At 47.0% G+C, this 19,217-nt stretch overlaps 1 protein-coding gene across 7 annotated transcripts in view; it reads left to right on the forward strand.

Annotated features, from left to right (window-relative positions):
- lpgat1 (lysophosphatidylglycerol acyltransferase 1) overlaps positions 1-19,217 on the forward strand; it is a 205,774-nt gene that overhangs the window by 132,278 nt on the left and 54,279 nt on the right. For all 7 annotated transcript variants that reach the window (XM_038810932.1, XM_038810979.1, XM_038810970.1 and 4 more), the window contains one exon: positions 2,338-2,464. In XM_038810932.1, coding sequence (XP_038666860.1) covers positions 2,338-2,464 — 127 coding nt within the window. The remainder of the gene's footprint in view (positions 1-2,337; positions 2,465-19,217) is intronic.

The raw sequence follows: 19,217 nt of genomic DNA on the forward strand, positions 1-19,217 counted from the left end.
TGGTGCTGTCAATCAAGTAGGTTGCTTCATCCTGATGATGTTGAGCTCCTTGAGTGTTATTGGCTCTGCAATCATTCATGCAAGTGGAGAGTATTCCATCACACCCCTGACTTGTGCCTTGTTAATGGTGGACAGGCATTGGGGATTCAGTAGGCGTGTTGCTCTCTGCGGAATCTCCAGCCTCTGACCTGCTCTTGTAGCTGCAGTGGCTCTTCCGGTTCATTTTCTGGTAAATAGTGACCCCCAGGATTTGATAGTGGGGGATTCAGTAGTGGTAATGCCATAAAATGTCAATGGTTAAATTCTCTCTTGTTGGAGATGGTTATTTTCTGTCATTTGTGTGGCATGAATGTTACTTGCCACTTATCAGCCCAAGCCTGAATGTTGTCCAGGTCTTGCTGCAGGGTGACACTGACTGCTTCAGTATCTGAGAAGTCATAAATGGTGCTGAACATTGTGCAGTAATCCACAAACATTATGATCACTTAAGACTTTATGATGGAGGGAAAGTAATTGAAGCAACTCAAGAGTCAACCTCATTGCTATGGGTCTAGTTGTTGCATATATGGCAGGGTAGCAGATTCCTTTCCATGCAGGACATTCATGAACTAGATTTTTTTAATATAAATATGTTTATTCCCCTCTTTCACATTTTCTCCCAAATTTACACCCAACAATAAACATAATCAGTAACAAATGTAATGTCAATCCCCATAATCAATAACAACGATTCCATCCTCCCACCAAACCCCAAACATTAGCCCGCATGTTAACATAGACAAATGACAAAAGGAATCAGGAATCACCCATAGTCACCATTAACACAGACAGTCCCTCTCCCCCCAATCCTTCCAGCCCCCCCCCCCTCCCCCCCCCACCCAATGTTCGATGTAATCCAATTCTCAAAAGTGCATAATGAATAACGCCCATGAATTGTAGAACCCCCTCCATCCTTCCCCTCAGTCCAAATTTGACCTTTTCAAGAATGGTCAAGAATTCCAGCAGGTCCCTCCGCCACGCCATGGCACGGGTAGAGAGGTTGATCTCCACCACCTAAACCAGATTTTTTTTTTAATGACAAATCATGGTTTTGTGATCAGTATTACAGATACCTGCTTTCTTTTCCAGAATTGTGGATTAACTGAATTTAAATTTGTTGTTGCCTAGGTGGGATTTTAACTTATTTCTTCAGGTCATTAGCCCAGATTGGACCAACCTGGTTCACATAATCTCCTTTGTCCTGTCACTTGGTAGTACAAAATTTTAATATTGCTGAAAGGAGTGACATTTTGCTGGTTTTTCATCTTGCACTCATCAGGGCAAACACAAAAATGACGAATATCAAAATGTCTCGGTCTATCAGAGTTGACTTGCCAGCCTTTTAGCACACTTTTTTCTCCTGTCGTATAAGTTGTTGAGATCATTTGAAATTTGTCATTTTGCACTTGCCCTGATGAGTGAGAGATGAAAAGCTTCAAGAACAGGTCTCTCTTTTCAGCAACATTTGAACTTGCTATTTTGGCCAAAAACAACTCCAGCCACACAGGAGTGTGGTTGACTCTGAACCACAGTCTTGAATTGGCTTAGCAACCCACTTGATTGTATCAATACTGCATAATGTTTTTGAAGGCAACCTAATGTTGGCAATAGATGCCAGCCTGGCCAGAAATATCCCTGCCCAAAATTATTTTCACAGAAAGAGACTACTGCCGGACAAGCCTATGTGCAGCATGATCTAGATAAACTGGATAATATTCTTGAACATTGCTTTGCCAGTGGCTTAATCCTAGATTACTGTACTGCCAAAGCTGATCATGGGCTGCATTTTATGTTGTCAGCAGGTGAGTTGTTTGAGGAGGGGAGGGGGGCAAGTAAAATCCAGCGGTGGCCTGCTGCTGCCTATTCATCCGCCCCCTGCCCTGCTGCAACTTTTCCAGTGGCAGGAGTGCTGTAAGCTGCCAGTGGGCAAACTGAGGCCATTAAATGGGCGATTAATGATAACTTAAGGGCTTCATCTGCAAGTTACTCTTGGAGTGAGATGGCAGGAGCATGACCGGCCAAATGTTTCACTCCTATGATGTAACCGTTCTATGATTCTATGAACTGGTTGCATTAATTAATTGTACCAATTTCCGAACAAGTTGGTACTCTGCATGTACAACTTGGTTTTTAAATACAAACAACTGACAGTGGTTTGATAAAGTCATGCCCATTTTTGGTCAGAACAAATTATCCATAATGCATGTGCACCCTTACCTCTGATTTCATCAAGGCCTATATGTGTGCAAAAAAATAAGTTTGCTTAACATTGTTTTTTTTTATCTCTGTACTATGTAGTGGAAAAACAAAAAGGTCTCCAGTGGGTTATAGATATTACCATCGCGTATCACAAAGCAAAGCCAATAGACATTCAGACTTGGATTATTGGCTACAGAGAACCAACAGTCACGCATGTGCACTATAGGTAAGTCCTGTTATTCTTCTAAACCTTTAACCCAATTCATTTTTTTGATTAATAAATTAGAGTACCCAATTAATTTTTCCAATTAAGGGATAATTTAGCATTGTCAATCCACCTAGCCTGCACATCTTTGTGGGTTGTGGGGGCGAAACCCAAGCAAACACGGAGAGAATGTGCAAACTCCACACGGACAACGGCCCAGAGCCGGGATCGAACCTGGTACCTCGGCGCCGTGAGGCAGCAGGGCTGACCCACTGCGCCACCGTGCTGCCCTGCCTTTAACCCAATTCATGCAGCACTTTTCACTCGCTGATTGAGGAACCATGGACTGCTATCTCTTGGGATGATGAGCTTGTTTAGTGAAATGGGGGAAGGACCTATTTACTTGTCACTGTAAAAGGCCTTTCCCTGTATCCCCACCCCCTGACAAGTATATTAGGTTAGCATAATCAAGGGATAATTTCTGGTACTTTGAGCTTCACAAGTTAATAATACCCTTTGTCAGTAATGAGTTTGCTTCAGTAACAATTGCATTTGTTACATGACACAATAGGATTCCAGTACAGTGTGAATATACAAGCTGGAATGTGGACAACAAGCATGTTTTTTTTAAAAAGTCCAGATTGCATTTGTGCTTTACATACACAAAAATAATATGTAATTGCTTCTGATGAAATGTAAATTGATTGATCACATTGTGATTGACATTTTATACCCAAGTCTGGGGTCATTAAGATTATCAGAAAGAGTAGTGATCCCAATACGGACTCCTTTGGGACATCACTGCACTCTTCATTTTTCTGTAAAACTGTTCACCATTATTCTCTGCTTTCAGTCATTTTGCCAATTTGCATCCATGCAGTCCTTTGATATGTGTGCTTTAAATTTTCTTAAATATCTATCATGTGGTATTTTATCAGTCCATATACACATTAACTGCACCACCATCAACTACCTCTGGTTAGTCATAGAACTCGATCAAGTTGGACACAATTTGCTTTTCACATATTTATGCTGACTTTCAAGTATTAGCCCATACCTTGCCAAATGCCATTTAATTTTTTCCGGATTATTAGATTGAAAAGTTTTCCCATCACCGAAAATTGATTGGACTGTAATCATTGGGTTTATCCCTCTTTTTTTAATAGCCAAGATTATTTCCACTGGCTCACTTGAAATACAATAGGGGAATGGATCAATGCACTGGACTCAGCAAATATCCCATACAAAGTACAGAAAACCTATGCATCAGAGCTTGCTGCTCTCTGATTCAAACTGCTCCAAAACTGCCATGACAATGGAATCTACCTGCTAATGTTAAAGATTATCTAGAAATCAAGATAATTCTAACGAGACAATCCTGTCTGTTGACCTCCTCCCAGTCCAGCTATTGAGTGATGTAATGCAAAAAAACTTTGAAATGCTCAGCACGTCAGGTAGTATCTATGGAGAGAGAAGCAGAATTCACATTTTAGGTGAATAACCTTTCATCAGAATGTGAAGAATTGAGCAGATTTTTCCCAGGCCACTGGAGGCAGGTCCAGGGGCAAGCAGGTTGGGAAAGCCCTGGAAAGTGAAGTCGGGTCAGGATCCCAAAGTGATTCTACTCTTCCTGCTTTTTACAAATAGGGGGCATTGAGGGCAGGGGAGAGCCCCTTGGATCTGTTGGGCAAGTAAAGAGTTCGTTGAAGTTGTTATGAAGCCAACTGTGAGGTTCTTTAGCCCTAAATCCTGGATTTCCCAGACGAAGAACATGTTACTCAACATGCCGGCAATTTTCCCGTTTTAATAAGGTGAATGCACACTGGAAAGAGACTCTTCCAGTGAAACTAACAAGGTGCGATGGCTTTGATCAGTTAGACTGAAGAGCAACAGCCAGGTCTTTAAGAGACTGATGTTCAAAGTACTGCTCCTGTCAGAGAGTACTTTAACAGTCTCACAGGTGATTACCAACCTCTTGGAAGGAACTTCATCAACCTTGCACTTGCTTCTCCGGGGCAAGGACAGTGGTGCAGTGGTCAGCACTACTGCCTCATGGCGCCGAGGACCCGGGTTTGATCCAGACCCTGGGTCACTGTCCCTGTGGAAACAGCATATTCTCCCCATGTCTGCATGTGTCTCGCCCCCACAACCCAAAAAGATGTGCAAGGTAGATGAATTGGCCACTTTATATTACCCCTTAATTGGAAAAAAAAAAGAATTGGCTACTATAAATTTATATTTAAAAAAGCACTTTCTTTACCTTCAGCTGAACTTTCCTGCTGCTCCTTTCACCATGGCTCCAACTCCTACCTCTGTTGAGGCCCAAGAACAAGCACTATAACCAAGGCCAACTGCTCTTAACAACATGGGGAGCAAAAATAGCAACATCACCAATTACCTTCTCAATTACCATCGCACCTTGTTAGTTTCACTGGAAGAGGCTCTTTCCAGTGTGCATTCACCTTATTAAAACGGGAAAATTGCCAGCATGTTGAGTAACATGTTCTTCGTCCGGGAAATCCAGGATTTAGGGCTAAAGAACCTCACAGTGGGTGTGGGAGAGTCTCATCAATAAAAATAGACAATAAATAGCTGGTGTGGAAGTGTCTTCCTCCATTATCTTTTGGTTTATTTTGAGAGTCATGTTTGATGTGCCAGTTGGGTATATTTTAGTTGAAATGAAGCCTCTCAAAGTTTTATCCATGTAAAAGTCAACCCCTTTTTGACTATATTTTACTTTTGCACAAGCGTATATGGTAATTGCGTAGCTCTTGTAAAACCCTGACAGAGACATGATGGGCTGAATTCCATGTGATCTAAATAGCAACCAGTATAATCTCAATGACAGCCTCCAACGTGTAATGTGGCACTACCACTGTGCTAAACACGATAGAGTCAAAACTGATCCAACTGTTCAAATCTGGGCATCCATGCAGTGCTGTGGGCCATGGACAGTGGCAGAATACTATCACACCATAATCCGTAATCTCAAAACCCAGCATATCACTCCCTCTACCATTATCATCAAGCAAGTTCAGCAACCCTAGCTCAGTGAGGAGTGTAGGGAAGCATGCAAGAACAGCAGTAATAATACCTGAAAATGAGGTGTCAGCCTGGTAAAAATACATTGCAGGCTTGCATATATGCTAAATCATAGAATTGTACAGCACAGGAAGTGGCCATTCAACCTGTGCCGGTTTTTTGAAATAACTAATCAATTTAATCCCACACCACAGCTTGCAAATTAACCTTCAAATGAATGTCCAGTTGCATTTTGAAAGTTCCTGTGGGATGGGATTCCACCACTCTTTTTAAAAGTAGTGTTCCAGATCTTAACCGTTATATGTGAGGAAATTTATCATAATTTCCACTTCAATTCTTTTACCAATTATTTTAAATCTATTACCTCTGGTTACTGACACATTTGCAAGAGCATTTTGTGATATGAAACCCCTTGTGGGTTTGAATTCCTTTATTAGGCCTCCCATTGCCTTCTCTGTTCTTAAGGAGAACAAACCCAACTTCTCCAATCTCTCCACATAATTGAATTCCTTCACCCTTGGTATTATCCTGGTAAACCGTCCCCTTGACACCCATCCTAAAATTTAATGTCACAAATTGAATGCATTTCTCTAGCTGAGGCTGGATTTGTAAATGTTTAACTTAGTTTTCTTCCTTTTGAATTTAATGCCCTCATTTACAAAGCCTTGCAAGCTTCCTTAATCATATTATCAACTTGCTTGGCCATCTTCAAAGATTTATCAATATGCATACCGAGATATATCTTTTTTTTACCACCCGTCAAGATGGTGTTCTTTTATAGTATCCTCTACGTGTTGTTTCTCCAAAGTCCATCACTTCACACTTAGCCATATTAAATTGTACCTATCATGTGTCTTTGTTTCACTAGTCTATTATGGCCTCCTGAGGCTTTCTACAATCCTGCTTATTATTTATTACATTGGCAATTTTGTTTTGCAAACTACCCTGTGCCAAAGTTCTTGTCAGCTATACTGTATACAAAAAGAAAGGAATTAATCTAATACTGACCCCAAAGGGACCCCACTGAATCCTTCTCTCCAGGCAGGAAAGCAGCCATTCAACATTAAAAACTACCTTCTATTCTTTAGCCAATTTAATGTCCAAGTTATTAATGTTTTTTTAATTCAATGTGTTTCTATTTTCCAAAGAAAACTGTTCATATTATCAGCTACCTTTGAAAATCCATATATACAACATCTACTGCACTACCTTCATCCGCCCATTCTACTACTTCATAAAATAACCCAATTAGGTTAGCAGACGCAATTTGCCTTTAACAAATCAATGCTGGATGTTCCTTATGAGCACGTGCCTCTCCAGGTAAGGATTAATTCTGCCCTTCAGAGCGGTCTCTGGTATTTATCCCACCACTGATATTACACTGACTGGCCTATTGTTTCCGGGTTTATCCCTCTCCTTTTCTAAATAATAACATTTACCATCCTCTGGCATCACTCCGATATGCATGGAGGATTAAAGATTATGGACAGAGCTTAAGCTACCAGAACAACTTAGCTCCAGACCTCATTATAGCCCTGATCCAAATATGATCAAAATAGGTGAATGCCATAGATAAAGTGAGAGTGACTACTAAATATTTGAAATAAAAGTGGAAACATTTAATCGCATGCAGCTCCCCTCAGGCGATGCCAGGAGCCTGCATCTTGACATCATCACAGTATTTTCATCAAGTGTGGCACCAAGGAACCCTAGTAAAACTGATGCCACTGGGAACCAAGATGGGACCTCTTCATATCTAGCACAAAGGGAGTTGGTTGTGATTGTTGGAGGCCAGTCCACTCATCCCCAGAAAATTGCAGCAGGAAGTCATCAAGGTCTAAATCAACTGCTTCATCAATGGCTTGTCCTCCATCATAAGGTCAGATGTGAGGATATTCACTGATGATTGCATAATGTTCAGTTCCATTTGCAACTCCTCAGATAATGAATCCATGTCCACATGCATTAAGACCTGGATAACATTCAAGCTTGATCTATTAACTGGCAAATAAAATTCATGCCTTAACAGCTGCTTCTTATCATTGTTTGAATGCGCGCACACACACACCATGCCTTCTCACATTCAAGCACACCCTGGGGACAGGTTTCTGAACTATGCATCAATGATTTTGCTGCACTATTGTATTATGTATTCATTTAAAAAATGCATTATTTGCACAATTAACTGGGGGCGGGTGTTATTGGCAAACCCAGTTATTTGTCAGGCATCGTTAAGCTGTGCTGTTTGGACTTCAGAGAGACAAGATGAATATCCACACTAGGAGGATTAAGCAGAATAAAGGATTTTGATGAGTATATTTCAGATTTTTCAAAAGGTTCTGTGGTTTGTTCTTTGAGAATATATACTCTGTCAAGTCGCCTTTAAAATCACAGATCTACAAGTGTGGTGATTCAGCTTCGTATCAAGTTGTGTGGAATATTATTTGTGCTTTTTAAATAAAAAGCCTTACTGTGAGGTGATTTGTGAATATATTAAGACTTGTTATGCCCGGTTAACAAGCAAGCACAAGCAAAATTCAGATCTTCAGTCATCTCATGACGAAGGAGGAGCTCAAATCTAAATAGTGATGTTGAATCAGGATTATATTTAGATATCCAAAGATGTGTACGTTGGAATCTTGTGCTGGATGAGTCATGTGATGCTGAAAAAAGCAGCTAACCGTGCCTGTGCAAGCTTTGCAACTACGCTGACAAAAGAATCAACTGACATTGTGTCACTGAAAGATTCTCTTACTGATTATAAGACTATTCAAATCTAAGAAGTGCTTATCAAAAAATATTGTAACTTCTGTTATTCCAAAACCAGGATACTATTAATATCACTTACCGGAATTGTTGTGAATGGGCAACGGCAATGCTGACATTAGTAAATACGTTAGACAAACTTTATGAAACCAAGTTTTCCAGAATCCTGGGCACTTCATTACAACCATCACCAGGAGTAGTTGGTGTCAAAGAATCTGAATTTGAAGCCTGTTATAACAGTTTTTGTTTTTCAAAAATATACTTTTATTCATAAATTATCTATCAGAAAATTTTAAAACATTTCAAAATGTTCATTACAGAAAGTGCAACGGTATTCAAATTATCTACATCATGAAGTACCTGAGAGCGCAACAATACAGTTTTCAGCTCCTCTGTGAACTATGGCTGAAAGGCCTTAAATGGTGACCTTTCCCCATTCCGCCTCTGAGGCAGCTGCACCGAGCTTCAGTGCATTCCTCAGCACATATCATGGACTTTGGAATGTGTCAGTCCACAACATTTGGTCGTGGAAAACACATTGCGCTGGAAGACCAACAAGTTTCGGGCAGACCAAAGAGCATCTTTCACCAAGTGGTTGCTCCTCTAGCTGTCATTGATGTTTATGTTGGTCTGCATTCCTGGGAACAGCCCATAGAGTTTTGCATGACATAATGGTCTCTTCCCCACCTCAGCCGCCACGAGGGTAACATGTGGAGGGAGTGACACCCAGGTGGATCTGATGTGGAGGGCCTTTGTTGTCACCAGTTAAGCTAAGTCTTGATTCTTCTTTGGAAATTCTGGCATTGAGGCATTCTGCTAAATGGCTGACAGTCTGCTAAAGGAACCATCCGACGGTATCCATTATCTCCTCTCACAGGGCCTCTAAAATATTACGTGCAGAGCACTGCCAAAGGGATCAAAGGTGTTTATCATAGATTATCATAGAATTTACAGTGCAGAAGGAGGCCATTCAGCCCATCGAGTCTGCACCGGCTCTTGGAAAGAGCACCCTATCCAAGGTCAACACCTCCACCCTATCCCCATAACCCAGTAACCCCAGCCAACACTAAGGGCAATTTTGGTCACTAAGGGCAATTTATCATGGCCAATCCACCTAACCTGCACATCTTTGGACTGTGGGAGGAAACCGGAGCACCCGGAGGAAACCCACGCACACACGGGGAGGATGTGCAGACTCCGCACAGACAGTGACCCAAGCCGGAATCGAACCTGGGACCCTGGGGCTGTGAAGCAATTGTGCTATCCACAATGCTACCGTGCTGCCTTTTGGCTGCCTTTATCTACATAAACCTTTCCATGAGGGATAGGTAGTATAGCACCGTTCAACTACTTAGAGCATTCCATGGCAATGAAGCCAGACCCAGCCTTTGCAACACCGTTTCAGGTAGAATCTCGGCTCGTAGTGTGTTTTTTATGTTTACATAGCAATGGTCTGTACACAACTGGATGCAGCCACAAACAGAAGTGTCCACTAGACTAGGGGTAATGCTGGGTATGTGATTTCCCCTCGTTATAAAGAGTTTTATACATTGTGTCCTTGCAAACATGGTCTGTTTTCGACCTCCAGATAAAGTGGAAGATGGCTCGGGTAAGTACTAGCAGTGGAGGAGTGGGAATGGGTCAGACCTGTGCCATGTACATCAGGAGCATGGAAAGTTCCTCGCACCTGATGACCAGGTTCTTGCCTGTCATGGAGTGAGAGTGTAGCTCACACATTTCCAGTTTTCTTTTTTCACCATACCCACTCGCTCCTTTCAGTTTCTAATGCATGCTCCGGTCCCTCTAAACTATATCCCCAGCACCTACAGGCAGTCAGACCTGGGTCAAGGAATTGGTCAGCCCAGTTCCCAAATAATATGGCCTCGCTCATGGCTCTCAAGGTCAGTTCGAACTGGTCGCAAACTCTCTTCATATATCCTAATGGCCTCCGTTATTGACCTTGTTGAAGTTTGCAGGTTCAGAGGGAAGGAAACTAATTTGCATAGAACAGACAGGGATAAGCACTATTACAGAAGTGTGCCATTGAGTCAGGGTTGTCTTTTTTTAAATAAGTCCTTCCTCACTCCAACATCAGCAATGCCTTCATTAGCCTTGTAGGTAAATTAGGCAGATGAATTGTTTTAAATCTTTTTTTTTAAATTCTCGTATTTTTGGCACAGGCTGCTCTCTTGGCCCAATGATGAGCTCACCTCATTTGGCATACCAGCATCTGGAGGTGCATCAAAATTCCACTGAGCCAGTAGAACAGGAAATCCTGATTCACACCTCTGGCCCCCTTCCTCACCCCACCCCCACCCTCTTTGGTGCTTTAATTTTGGGTGGGGTTTGTTTTCTCACCGCGGGGGGGTTCTTGGGGTGGGGGTTTGTTGGGGGAATCGGGGTAGGTCGTGGGTGAGTGCATTGGGCTCGGATCTGGTTTTTATTTTGTTTCTCTCTCTGGGGCCTTTGTTCTTTTGGGGGGGGGGGGGGGGGTGTTGATTTTTTTTTTGTCTTTCGGTCTTTGAATGTTGATGCTGTTGTTTGCACCAGGATGGTGTTTGTGCAGGGGGGGGGATCAGTGGGGGGTAGGATGCTAGGCGCCATGACCGTGGGCTGCCAGTCTAGCTGTGCGGGCTAGTTCACGGAATCGCAGCGGGAGGTGAGCAGCTGTTAGTGTTTTTTTATTTTAGAATACCCAATAATTTTTTCCAATTAAGGGGCAATTTAGCGTGGCCAATCTGCCTACCCTGCACATCTTTGGGTTGTGGGGGTGAAACCCACGCAAACACGGGGAGAATGTGCAAACTCCACACGGACAGTGACCCAGGGCCAGGATTCGAACCCAGGTCCTCAGCGCCGTAGGCAGCAATGCTAACCACTGTGCCACCGTGCTGCCAGGTGTTAAAGTGTTGATGGGGATTGGGATTGTTGTTTTGAGGGAGGTGAGTGGGGGAACAACTGCTGACAAGCGAGGGGCTTTTGAAATGTGGTATGGGGGGGTCGATGATGGTGGCCACCCGAGGGCGGGCCTGAGGGGTGCGAGATGCTGTCTGGAGGCTGGCCCAGGAGGGGTTATGGGGACAGGGGGGGCGAGGAGGAGAGAGGGGTGGGGGGGCGAGGAGGAGAGAGGGGTGGGGGGGAGGAAAATAGAGGGGTTGGGGGGAGGAGGAGGAGGAGGACAGAGGGGTTGGGGCGAGGAGGAGGGGGTGGGGGGGCAAGGAGGAGGAGAGAGGGGTGGGGGGGGCAAGGAGGAGAGGGGGAGGAGGAGGAGAGAGGGGTGGGGGGCAAGGAGGAGAGGGGGGTGGGGGGCGAGGAGGAGAGAGGGGTGTGGGGCAAGGAGGAGAGGGGGTGGGGGGCAAGGAGGAGGAGGAGAGAGGGGTGGGGGGCGAGGAGGAGGAGGAGGAGAGGGGGGCAAGGAGGAGAGCGCGGTGGGGGGGCAAGGAGGAGGAGGAGAGGGGGGTGGGGGGGCAAGGAGGAGAGAGGGGTGGGGGGCAAGGAGGAGGAGAGAGGGGTGGGGGGCAAGGAGGAGGATAGAGGGGGGTGGGGGGCGAGGAGGAGGATAGAGGGGGGTGGGGGGGCAAGGAGGAGGAGAGAGGGGTGGGGGGGCGAGGAGGAGAGAGAGGTGGGGGGGCGAGGAGAGAGGGGTGGGGGGGCGAGGAGGAGGAGAGGGGGCGAGGAGGGGGTGGGGGGGGCGAGGAGGAGGAGAGTGGGGTGGGGGAGGGCAAGGAAGAGGAGAGAGAGAGAGATGGGGGAGGGCAAGGAAGAGGAGAGAGATGGGGTGTCCCCCCACCAGGCTGAGCACATGGAACATGAGAGGGTTGAATGGACCGGTCAAGAGGGCTCACGTGTTCGCGCATTTGAGGAGTTTCAAGGCAGATGTGGCATTCTTGCAGGAAAAGCACCTGAAGATTGAGGATCAAACTAGGCTCAGGAAAGGTTGAGTGGGGAAGATATTTCACTCCGGATTAGTTTTGAAGATGAGGGGGGTGGTGGTCTTGATTAATAAACAGGTAACTTTTGAAGTGGGGAGTAGTGGCGGACTCTGGGGGCAGGTTTGTTATGGTGAGTAGGAAATTTGAGGGGATGCCGGTGGTATTGGTGAATGTTTATGCCCTGAGCTGGGGTGATGTACAGTTTATGCCCCGAGCTGGGGTGATGTACAGTTTATGCGACGGGTGCTAAGAACGATCCAGGACCTACTCGCATGAGTTGATAATTGTTGGGGGATTTTAACACTGTTCTTGAGCCAAAATTGGATCTGTCGAGCCTGAGGTTGGGGAGGGTGTCGGCGATGGCGAGGGAACTGAGGGGGTTTATGGAGCGCAAGAGGGTGTGGATCCGTGGAGGTTTGGTAGGCCGAAGGCGAAAGAATTCTCGTTTTTATCTCCTGTGCATAGGGTGTACTCGTGGATCAAGTATTTTGTGTTCGGCAGGTCTTTGTTGGCGGGGGTGGTCGGTTCGGAGTACTCGTCAATTGTGGTTTCGGACCATGTGCCACATTGGGTGGACTTGCAGGTGAATCGGTGGGGGAGAGGCCCGCAGTGGTGGTTAGATGTGGGGCTGTTGGCAGATTAGAAGGTTTGTGTGCGGGTGAGGGCTGCTATCCGGGGATATGTGGAGCTGAACAACACGGGGTGAGGTTTCGGCTGCCACGCTGTGGGAGACACTAAAGGCTGTAGTAAGGGGGGAGTTTATTTCAATACAGACGCACAGAGGTAAGACGGAACAGATGGAGATGGCGAGGTTAGTCGATGAAATTCTGCGGGTGAATAGGAGGTATTCGGAGGCGGGGTTGTTGAGGGAACGACAGAAACTACAGATGGAGTTTGGAGTGATATCCACAGGTAAGGCGGTAGAGCTGTTGAGGAGAGCTAAGGGGGCGGTCTATGAATATGGGGAAAAGGCAAATACGATGTTGGCACATCAATTGGAGAAGCAGGAGGCGGCGAGGGAGATCAGAAAGGTGAAGGAAAGGGGGGGGGGGGGGTAAACACGGCCTTGGATCTGGTGGGGATGAATGGAGTGGACTTTTATAAGAGATCGTACGAGTCCGAGCCCCTGGCCGGGGTGGAGGGAATGAGGCGTTTTTTGGAGGGGTTGGAGTTCGCTAGTGTGGAGGAGGACTGGTGGAGGGATTGGGGGCCCCCATTGGGCTGGTGGAGGGATTGGGAGCCCCCATTGGGCCGGTGGAGGGATTGGGAGCCCCCATTGGGCCGGTGGAGGGATTGGGAGCCCCCATTGGGCTGGTGGAGGGATTGGGAGCCCCCATTGGGCTGGTGGAGGGATTGGGAGCCCCCATTGGGCTGGTGGAGGGATTGGGAGCCCCCATTGGGCTGGTGGAGGGTCTGGCAGCCCCCATTGGGCTGGTGGAGGGTCTGGCAGCCCCCATTGGGCTGGTGGGGCGACTGGGAGCCCCCATTGGGCCGGTGGAGGGATTGGGAGCCCCCATTGGGCCGGTGGAGGGATTGGGAGCCCCCATTGGGCCGGTGGAGGGATTGGGAGCCCCCATTGGGCCGGTGGAGGGATTGGGAGCCCCCATTGGGCCGGTGGGGGGACTGGGAGCCCCCATTGGGCCGGTGGAGGGATTGGGAGCCCCCATTGGGCCGGTGGAGGGATTGGGAGCCCCCATTGGGTTGGTGGAGGGTCTGGGGATGATGCAGGTGGGGATCGCCCCAGCCTGGACAGGTTCCTTGTGGAATTTTATAAAAGGTTTTTGGGTGACTTGGGGCCCCTGCTGGTAAGGGCGTTTAATGAGGCGAGGGAGCAGGGGGTGCTTCCCCCACGTTATCGCAGGCCTCAATCTCCTTAATTTTAAGAGAGATAAGGATCTGGGGGAGTGTGGGTCCTGAAGGCCAATTTTGGTATTAAATGTGGACGCTAAGTTGCTGGCCAAGATCTTGGCCTCAAGGATTGAAGACTGTGTGCTAGGGGTGATAGGGGAGGACCAGACGGGGTTTGTTAAGGGGAGGCATTTGTCGGCTAACATCCGACGTCTGCTGAATGTTAAAATGATGCCCCTGGAAGGACGAAGTGTGGACGTAGTAATCACCATGGATGCAGAGAAGGCCTTTGACCGGGTGGAGTGGGAATATTTGTGGGAGGTGCCAGGGTAGTTTGGGTTTGGGCAGGGGTTTGTGGACTGGGTCCGGCTGTTGTACCAGGCGCCGGTAGTGAATGTACAAATGAACCAGGTGAGTTCGGAATATTTCAAGCTACACCGTGGGGTGAGACAGGGATGCCCACTCTCCCTATATTGCTCTTTGCCTTGGCTATAGAGCCGTTGGCATTGGCGCTGGAGAGCGTCAAGGGACTGGCAGGCGATAGTGTGGTGGTGGAGCATATAGGGTCTTGTATACGGACGATCTACTGCTCTACATAGCAAACCCTTTGGAAAGTATTGGGGGGATTATGGGTATATTGGAGGAATTTAGCCGGATCTCCAGATATAAATTGGGCTGTTTAGCACATGGCTAAATCGCTGGCTTTGAAAGCAGACCAAGGCAGGCCAGCAGCACGGTTCAATTCCCATACCAGCCACCCCGAACAGGCGCCGGAATGTGCCAACTCGGAGCTTTTCACAGTAACTTCATTTGAAGCCTACTTGTGACAATAAGCGATTTTCATTTCATTTCATTTCAATTGAATATGGGGAAGAGTGAGGTTTTTTCCAATTCAAACAAGGGGCAGGAGAAGAGGCTGGGGGACTTGCCGTTTAGAGTGGTGGGGGCAAGCTTTTGGTATTTGGGTATTCAGCTGGCACGGGGGTGGGAGCAGCTGCACAAGCTGAATCTGGCTCAGTTGGTGGAGCAAATGAAGGGGGATTTTAGGAGGTGGGATGTGCTCCCGCTGTCGCAGGCGGGACGGGTGCAATGAGTGAAGATGACGGTTCTCCCGAAGTTTTTATTTGTGTTCCAGAATCTCCCGATCTTCATTCCTAAGGCTTTTTTCAGGAGAGTTAATGCACTGATTTCGGGGTTTGTTTGGGTGAAGCCCCGTGGGTGAAGAAGGTGCTGATTGAGTGGGGTTGAAGGGAGGGGGGTTGGCGTGTTAGTTCTTCAAAAAATTTTAAAATATAAATTTAGAGTACCCAATTCAATTTTTCTAATTAAGGGGCAATTTAGCGTGGCCAATCCACCTACACATCACATCTTTGGGTTGTGGGTGCGAAACTCGCGCAAACACAGTGAGAATGTGCAAACTCCACAAGGACAGTGACCCAGAGGCGGGATCGAACCTGGGACTTCAGCGCTGTGAGGCAGCAATGCCAACCACTGTGCCACCGTGCTGCCTGCTCTAACAAATTTAATGAATTATTGGGCGGTGAATATAGCCATGGTTCGGAAGTGGGTGGTGGGGGAGGGGTCAGTATGGGAGTGGATGGAGGCAGCCTCTTGTAAAGACATGAGTTTGAGGACACTTGACGGCACCTTTACTGTTCTCGCCGGCTAGGTACTCTACAAGCCCGGTATTGGTGGCGGCCCTGAGGGTGTGGGGACAGTGGCAGCAGCACCTGAGGCTGTAGGGGGCCTCAGTTTAGGCACCGTTCAGCGGCAACCATAGGTTTGCGCCGGCGGGGGGCTGGATGAGGGTTTTCAGGGTGACATCGGGCAGGGATTGAGTGGCTTGGGGATCTATTCATTGGAGGCATCTTCTCAAGCTTGGAGAGGTTGGTGAAGGAATTTGAGTTGCCCGACGGGAATGTGTTCCAGAACTTACAGGTGAGGGATTTCGTTAGAAAGCAGGTAGCATCCTTTCCCCATCTGCCGCCTCTGGGGCTACAGGACAAGGTGGTGTCAAAATCAGGGGTAGGTGAGCGTAAAGTGTCTGAAATATTTAAGAAGTTGGTAGATTGGGAGGGAGCTCTGATAGGGGTAGTGAAGCGTAAGTCGGAGGAACATGGGGAGGATGTTTCCACTAGTAGGAGAAAGTAGAACCCGAGGGCACAGCCTTAGACTGGAGACGATCCTTTAAAACAGAGATGAGGAGGAATTTCTTCAGCCAGAGGGTGGTGAATCTATGGAACTCATTGCCGCAGAAGGCTGTGGAAGCCAAGTCACTGAGTTTCTTTAAGACAGAGATAGATAGGTTCTTGATTAATAAGGGGAGCAGGGTTATGGGAGAAGGCAGGAGAATGGGGATGAGAAACATAGCCATGATTGAATGGCGGAGAGACTCGACGAGGCAAAAGAACTAATTCTGCACCTATGGGCAGAATGTTCCCTTAAATCGAACAAGTCCAATATCCTGGTGACGGACAATTAGCGTTTGACAACTGAACAGCAATGGCAGAATTTCACCCTGCATATGTTGAACATTGTTGCAAAGGAAAAATTCAGAGACGCATGTTGGCATTGTATCACTGTTAGGGTGGCCCCTGATTTGCCCGTCTTGCCATGACCTCGGAGCCTCAGTAATCAACCCATACTTAAAGGCCATCTCTGCACAAAGCTAGCACACGCTAAGGGATAAGTAGCAGCTGGAAATTGATGGCTGCTAAAGCTATGAATATATTGCCCCCAGATTTTGCAACGCCTCCCTCGATCACCTATATGCAGTGGAGGCCCGCATGATGTCCTCTACCCCTGCTCTGGGAAAAGACCAGCAAGCTAAGTCACCAATCCAGCCTGGGAGGTGATGGCAGTGGTGGCCACCACCGCACTATCCAAACCAGGGCAGCCATCCAGTGCCAAAAGATGAATGATCGTCTACTCTTCCACCTGAGTAAGTAATTCTTCTCATCGCTGTCAACTCTCACACACTCAAACCACAAGGATCTCACTCACTGCCAACTCAGGGGACCTCACCACTCGCTCTCTCACACACATCTTCACCTGCCCTGCAGATCCTGTCCTCATCCCATCCATGGAACCACTCACCATCCCACAGGCCAGACATCCTTCTCATCTGGTCTGGCTTGCATCCTGTTTACACTTAACTTGTCTTCATGCAGGACAAGTTGGCACACGAGAGGTCCCAGACTGGTGGAGGAATGGCTGAACTCTCGGTCCTGGTAGACTTTGAAAATAGAGCCATTCAGCTGCCCAGTGAGGACGTGGACCATTCATTTGTTGACTGTGAGGTCAGCGGCACTCAACCAAGTGAGGACCCAGCACTGCAACATTCATCAGACAACCATGCTGTGAGTGATGTTGCCTGTTTCATCGGCCTCTACCATGCACTAATTATCTCTCTTGCACAGGCACATCTGAGAAGCAGTTGAGGAGTGGGCAGCCACGTCTTCGACTCAAGCCCTGAGGACACCACAGAAGAGGATCCGCAAACACTGACAAGACCTGTCACAGCATTCACCCACACCCACCACCAGCACAGACAGACACACCTCACAATCTGGTGAGCACATTGCACTGTCTGACGTACAGCAGGTGGAGGCAGGGACATCCCTCGGTCCCTGCACTCCGCGGATGGCTGAAGATCTGGAATCTACTGAGTCAAAGTCGGATGAGGAGCCTCTGGACCTTGTTATACCTCAGGGGAGAAGATGATGGTGCAGTGATTCTATCACTTGACTGGTAATCCAGAGGCCCAGGCTAATGCTTGGGGACACGGGTTCAAATCCCACCATGGCAGCTTGTGGAATTTAAATTCAATTAATATAATTCTTACGGCTGAGATAGACAGATTTTTAATCAGTAAGAGAATCAGTAAGAATATGGGGTTAAGGTGGGAAAGTGAGAGCTGAAGATTATCATATCAGGTCAGTCATGATCTCATTGAATGGCAGAGCAGACTTGATGGGCCAAATGGCTCCCTTGTCTTATGATCTTATGGTTGTTGGAGCTGCAAAGATATGCTCGGAACATTGGAAAGGGATGCCTGCTGCACTCCTCAGATTACAAGGCACGATTGAGGGGTCCATCCATCTTCAGACTGAGGCGAGAGCGGCCGCATGCCAACGCACCGACATCAACACTGGGCCCAGGGTTTGAACCTGCTGATTCTCTATCCTTTGTGCGCCCAATTGCCCCAGGCTGACTTCTTGGAAGGAAGAAGGAGGTGGAATTAGCTTCAGATGCCATGCCCCCTCTCGTGTCACCAACCTCGAGAAAGAAAACATTCATCTCATCTCTACCTTAAATCGGAAGCCCCTTATTTTTAAAATGGGTTCCCCAGTTCTCATCTGTGCTACAAGGGGAAACATCATTTCAGCATGCAGTCTATCAAGTCCTCTTAGGAACTTGTATGATTCAATCAGATCTCCTCTCATTCTTCTAATCTCCAATGGATACAGGACCAACCCGTACAACCATTCCTCATAAGATAACCCCTTTATTCCAGGAATCAGTCAAGCGAACTTACTCTGAACTGCTTTTAATGTAGTTATATCCTTAAATTAAGAAGACTAAAACTGTAGATGTAGTCCCACCAATGCCCTATGCAACTGTAGCAAAACCTCCCTACTTTTATGTTCTATTCTCTTTGCAATAGACAACAACACTCCATTTACCTTCCTAATCATTTTGTTGTAACTGCATACTAACCTTCTATGATTCGTGCACCAGGATACCTACATCCTTCTGTACGGTGTTCTGCAATCTCTCGCCATTGAAATGCTGCTTTTCTATTCTACCTGACAAAATGGACTAGTCACATTTTCCCACATTATGCTACATCTGCCAAATATCCATCACTTGGCCTGTTGCAGTGCTCCTCTTGAAGCTCAATAGCTCTTAAATACTTTAGATCATAGAACATACAGTGCAGAAGGAGGCCATTCGGGCCATCGAGTCTGCACCGACCCACTTAAGCCCTCACTGCCACCATATCCCCCTAACCCAACAACCCCTCCTAACCTTTTTGGACACTAAGGGCAATTTATCATGGCCAATCCACCCAACCTGCACGTCTTTGGACTGTGGGAGGATACCGGAGGAAACCCACGCTGACACGGGGAGAACGTGCAGATTCCGCACAGACAGTGATCCATAGGGACTGTGACCTACGGTTC

The sequence above is a fragment of the Scyliorhinus canicula genome, chromosome 1 (genome assembly GCF_902713615.1).
Source record: "Scyliorhinus canicula chromosome 1, sScyCan1.1, whole genome shotgun sequence".
NCBI lineage: Eukaryota > Metazoa > Chordata > Chondrichthyes > Carcharhiniformes > Scyliorhinidae > Scyliorhinus > Scyliorhinus canicula.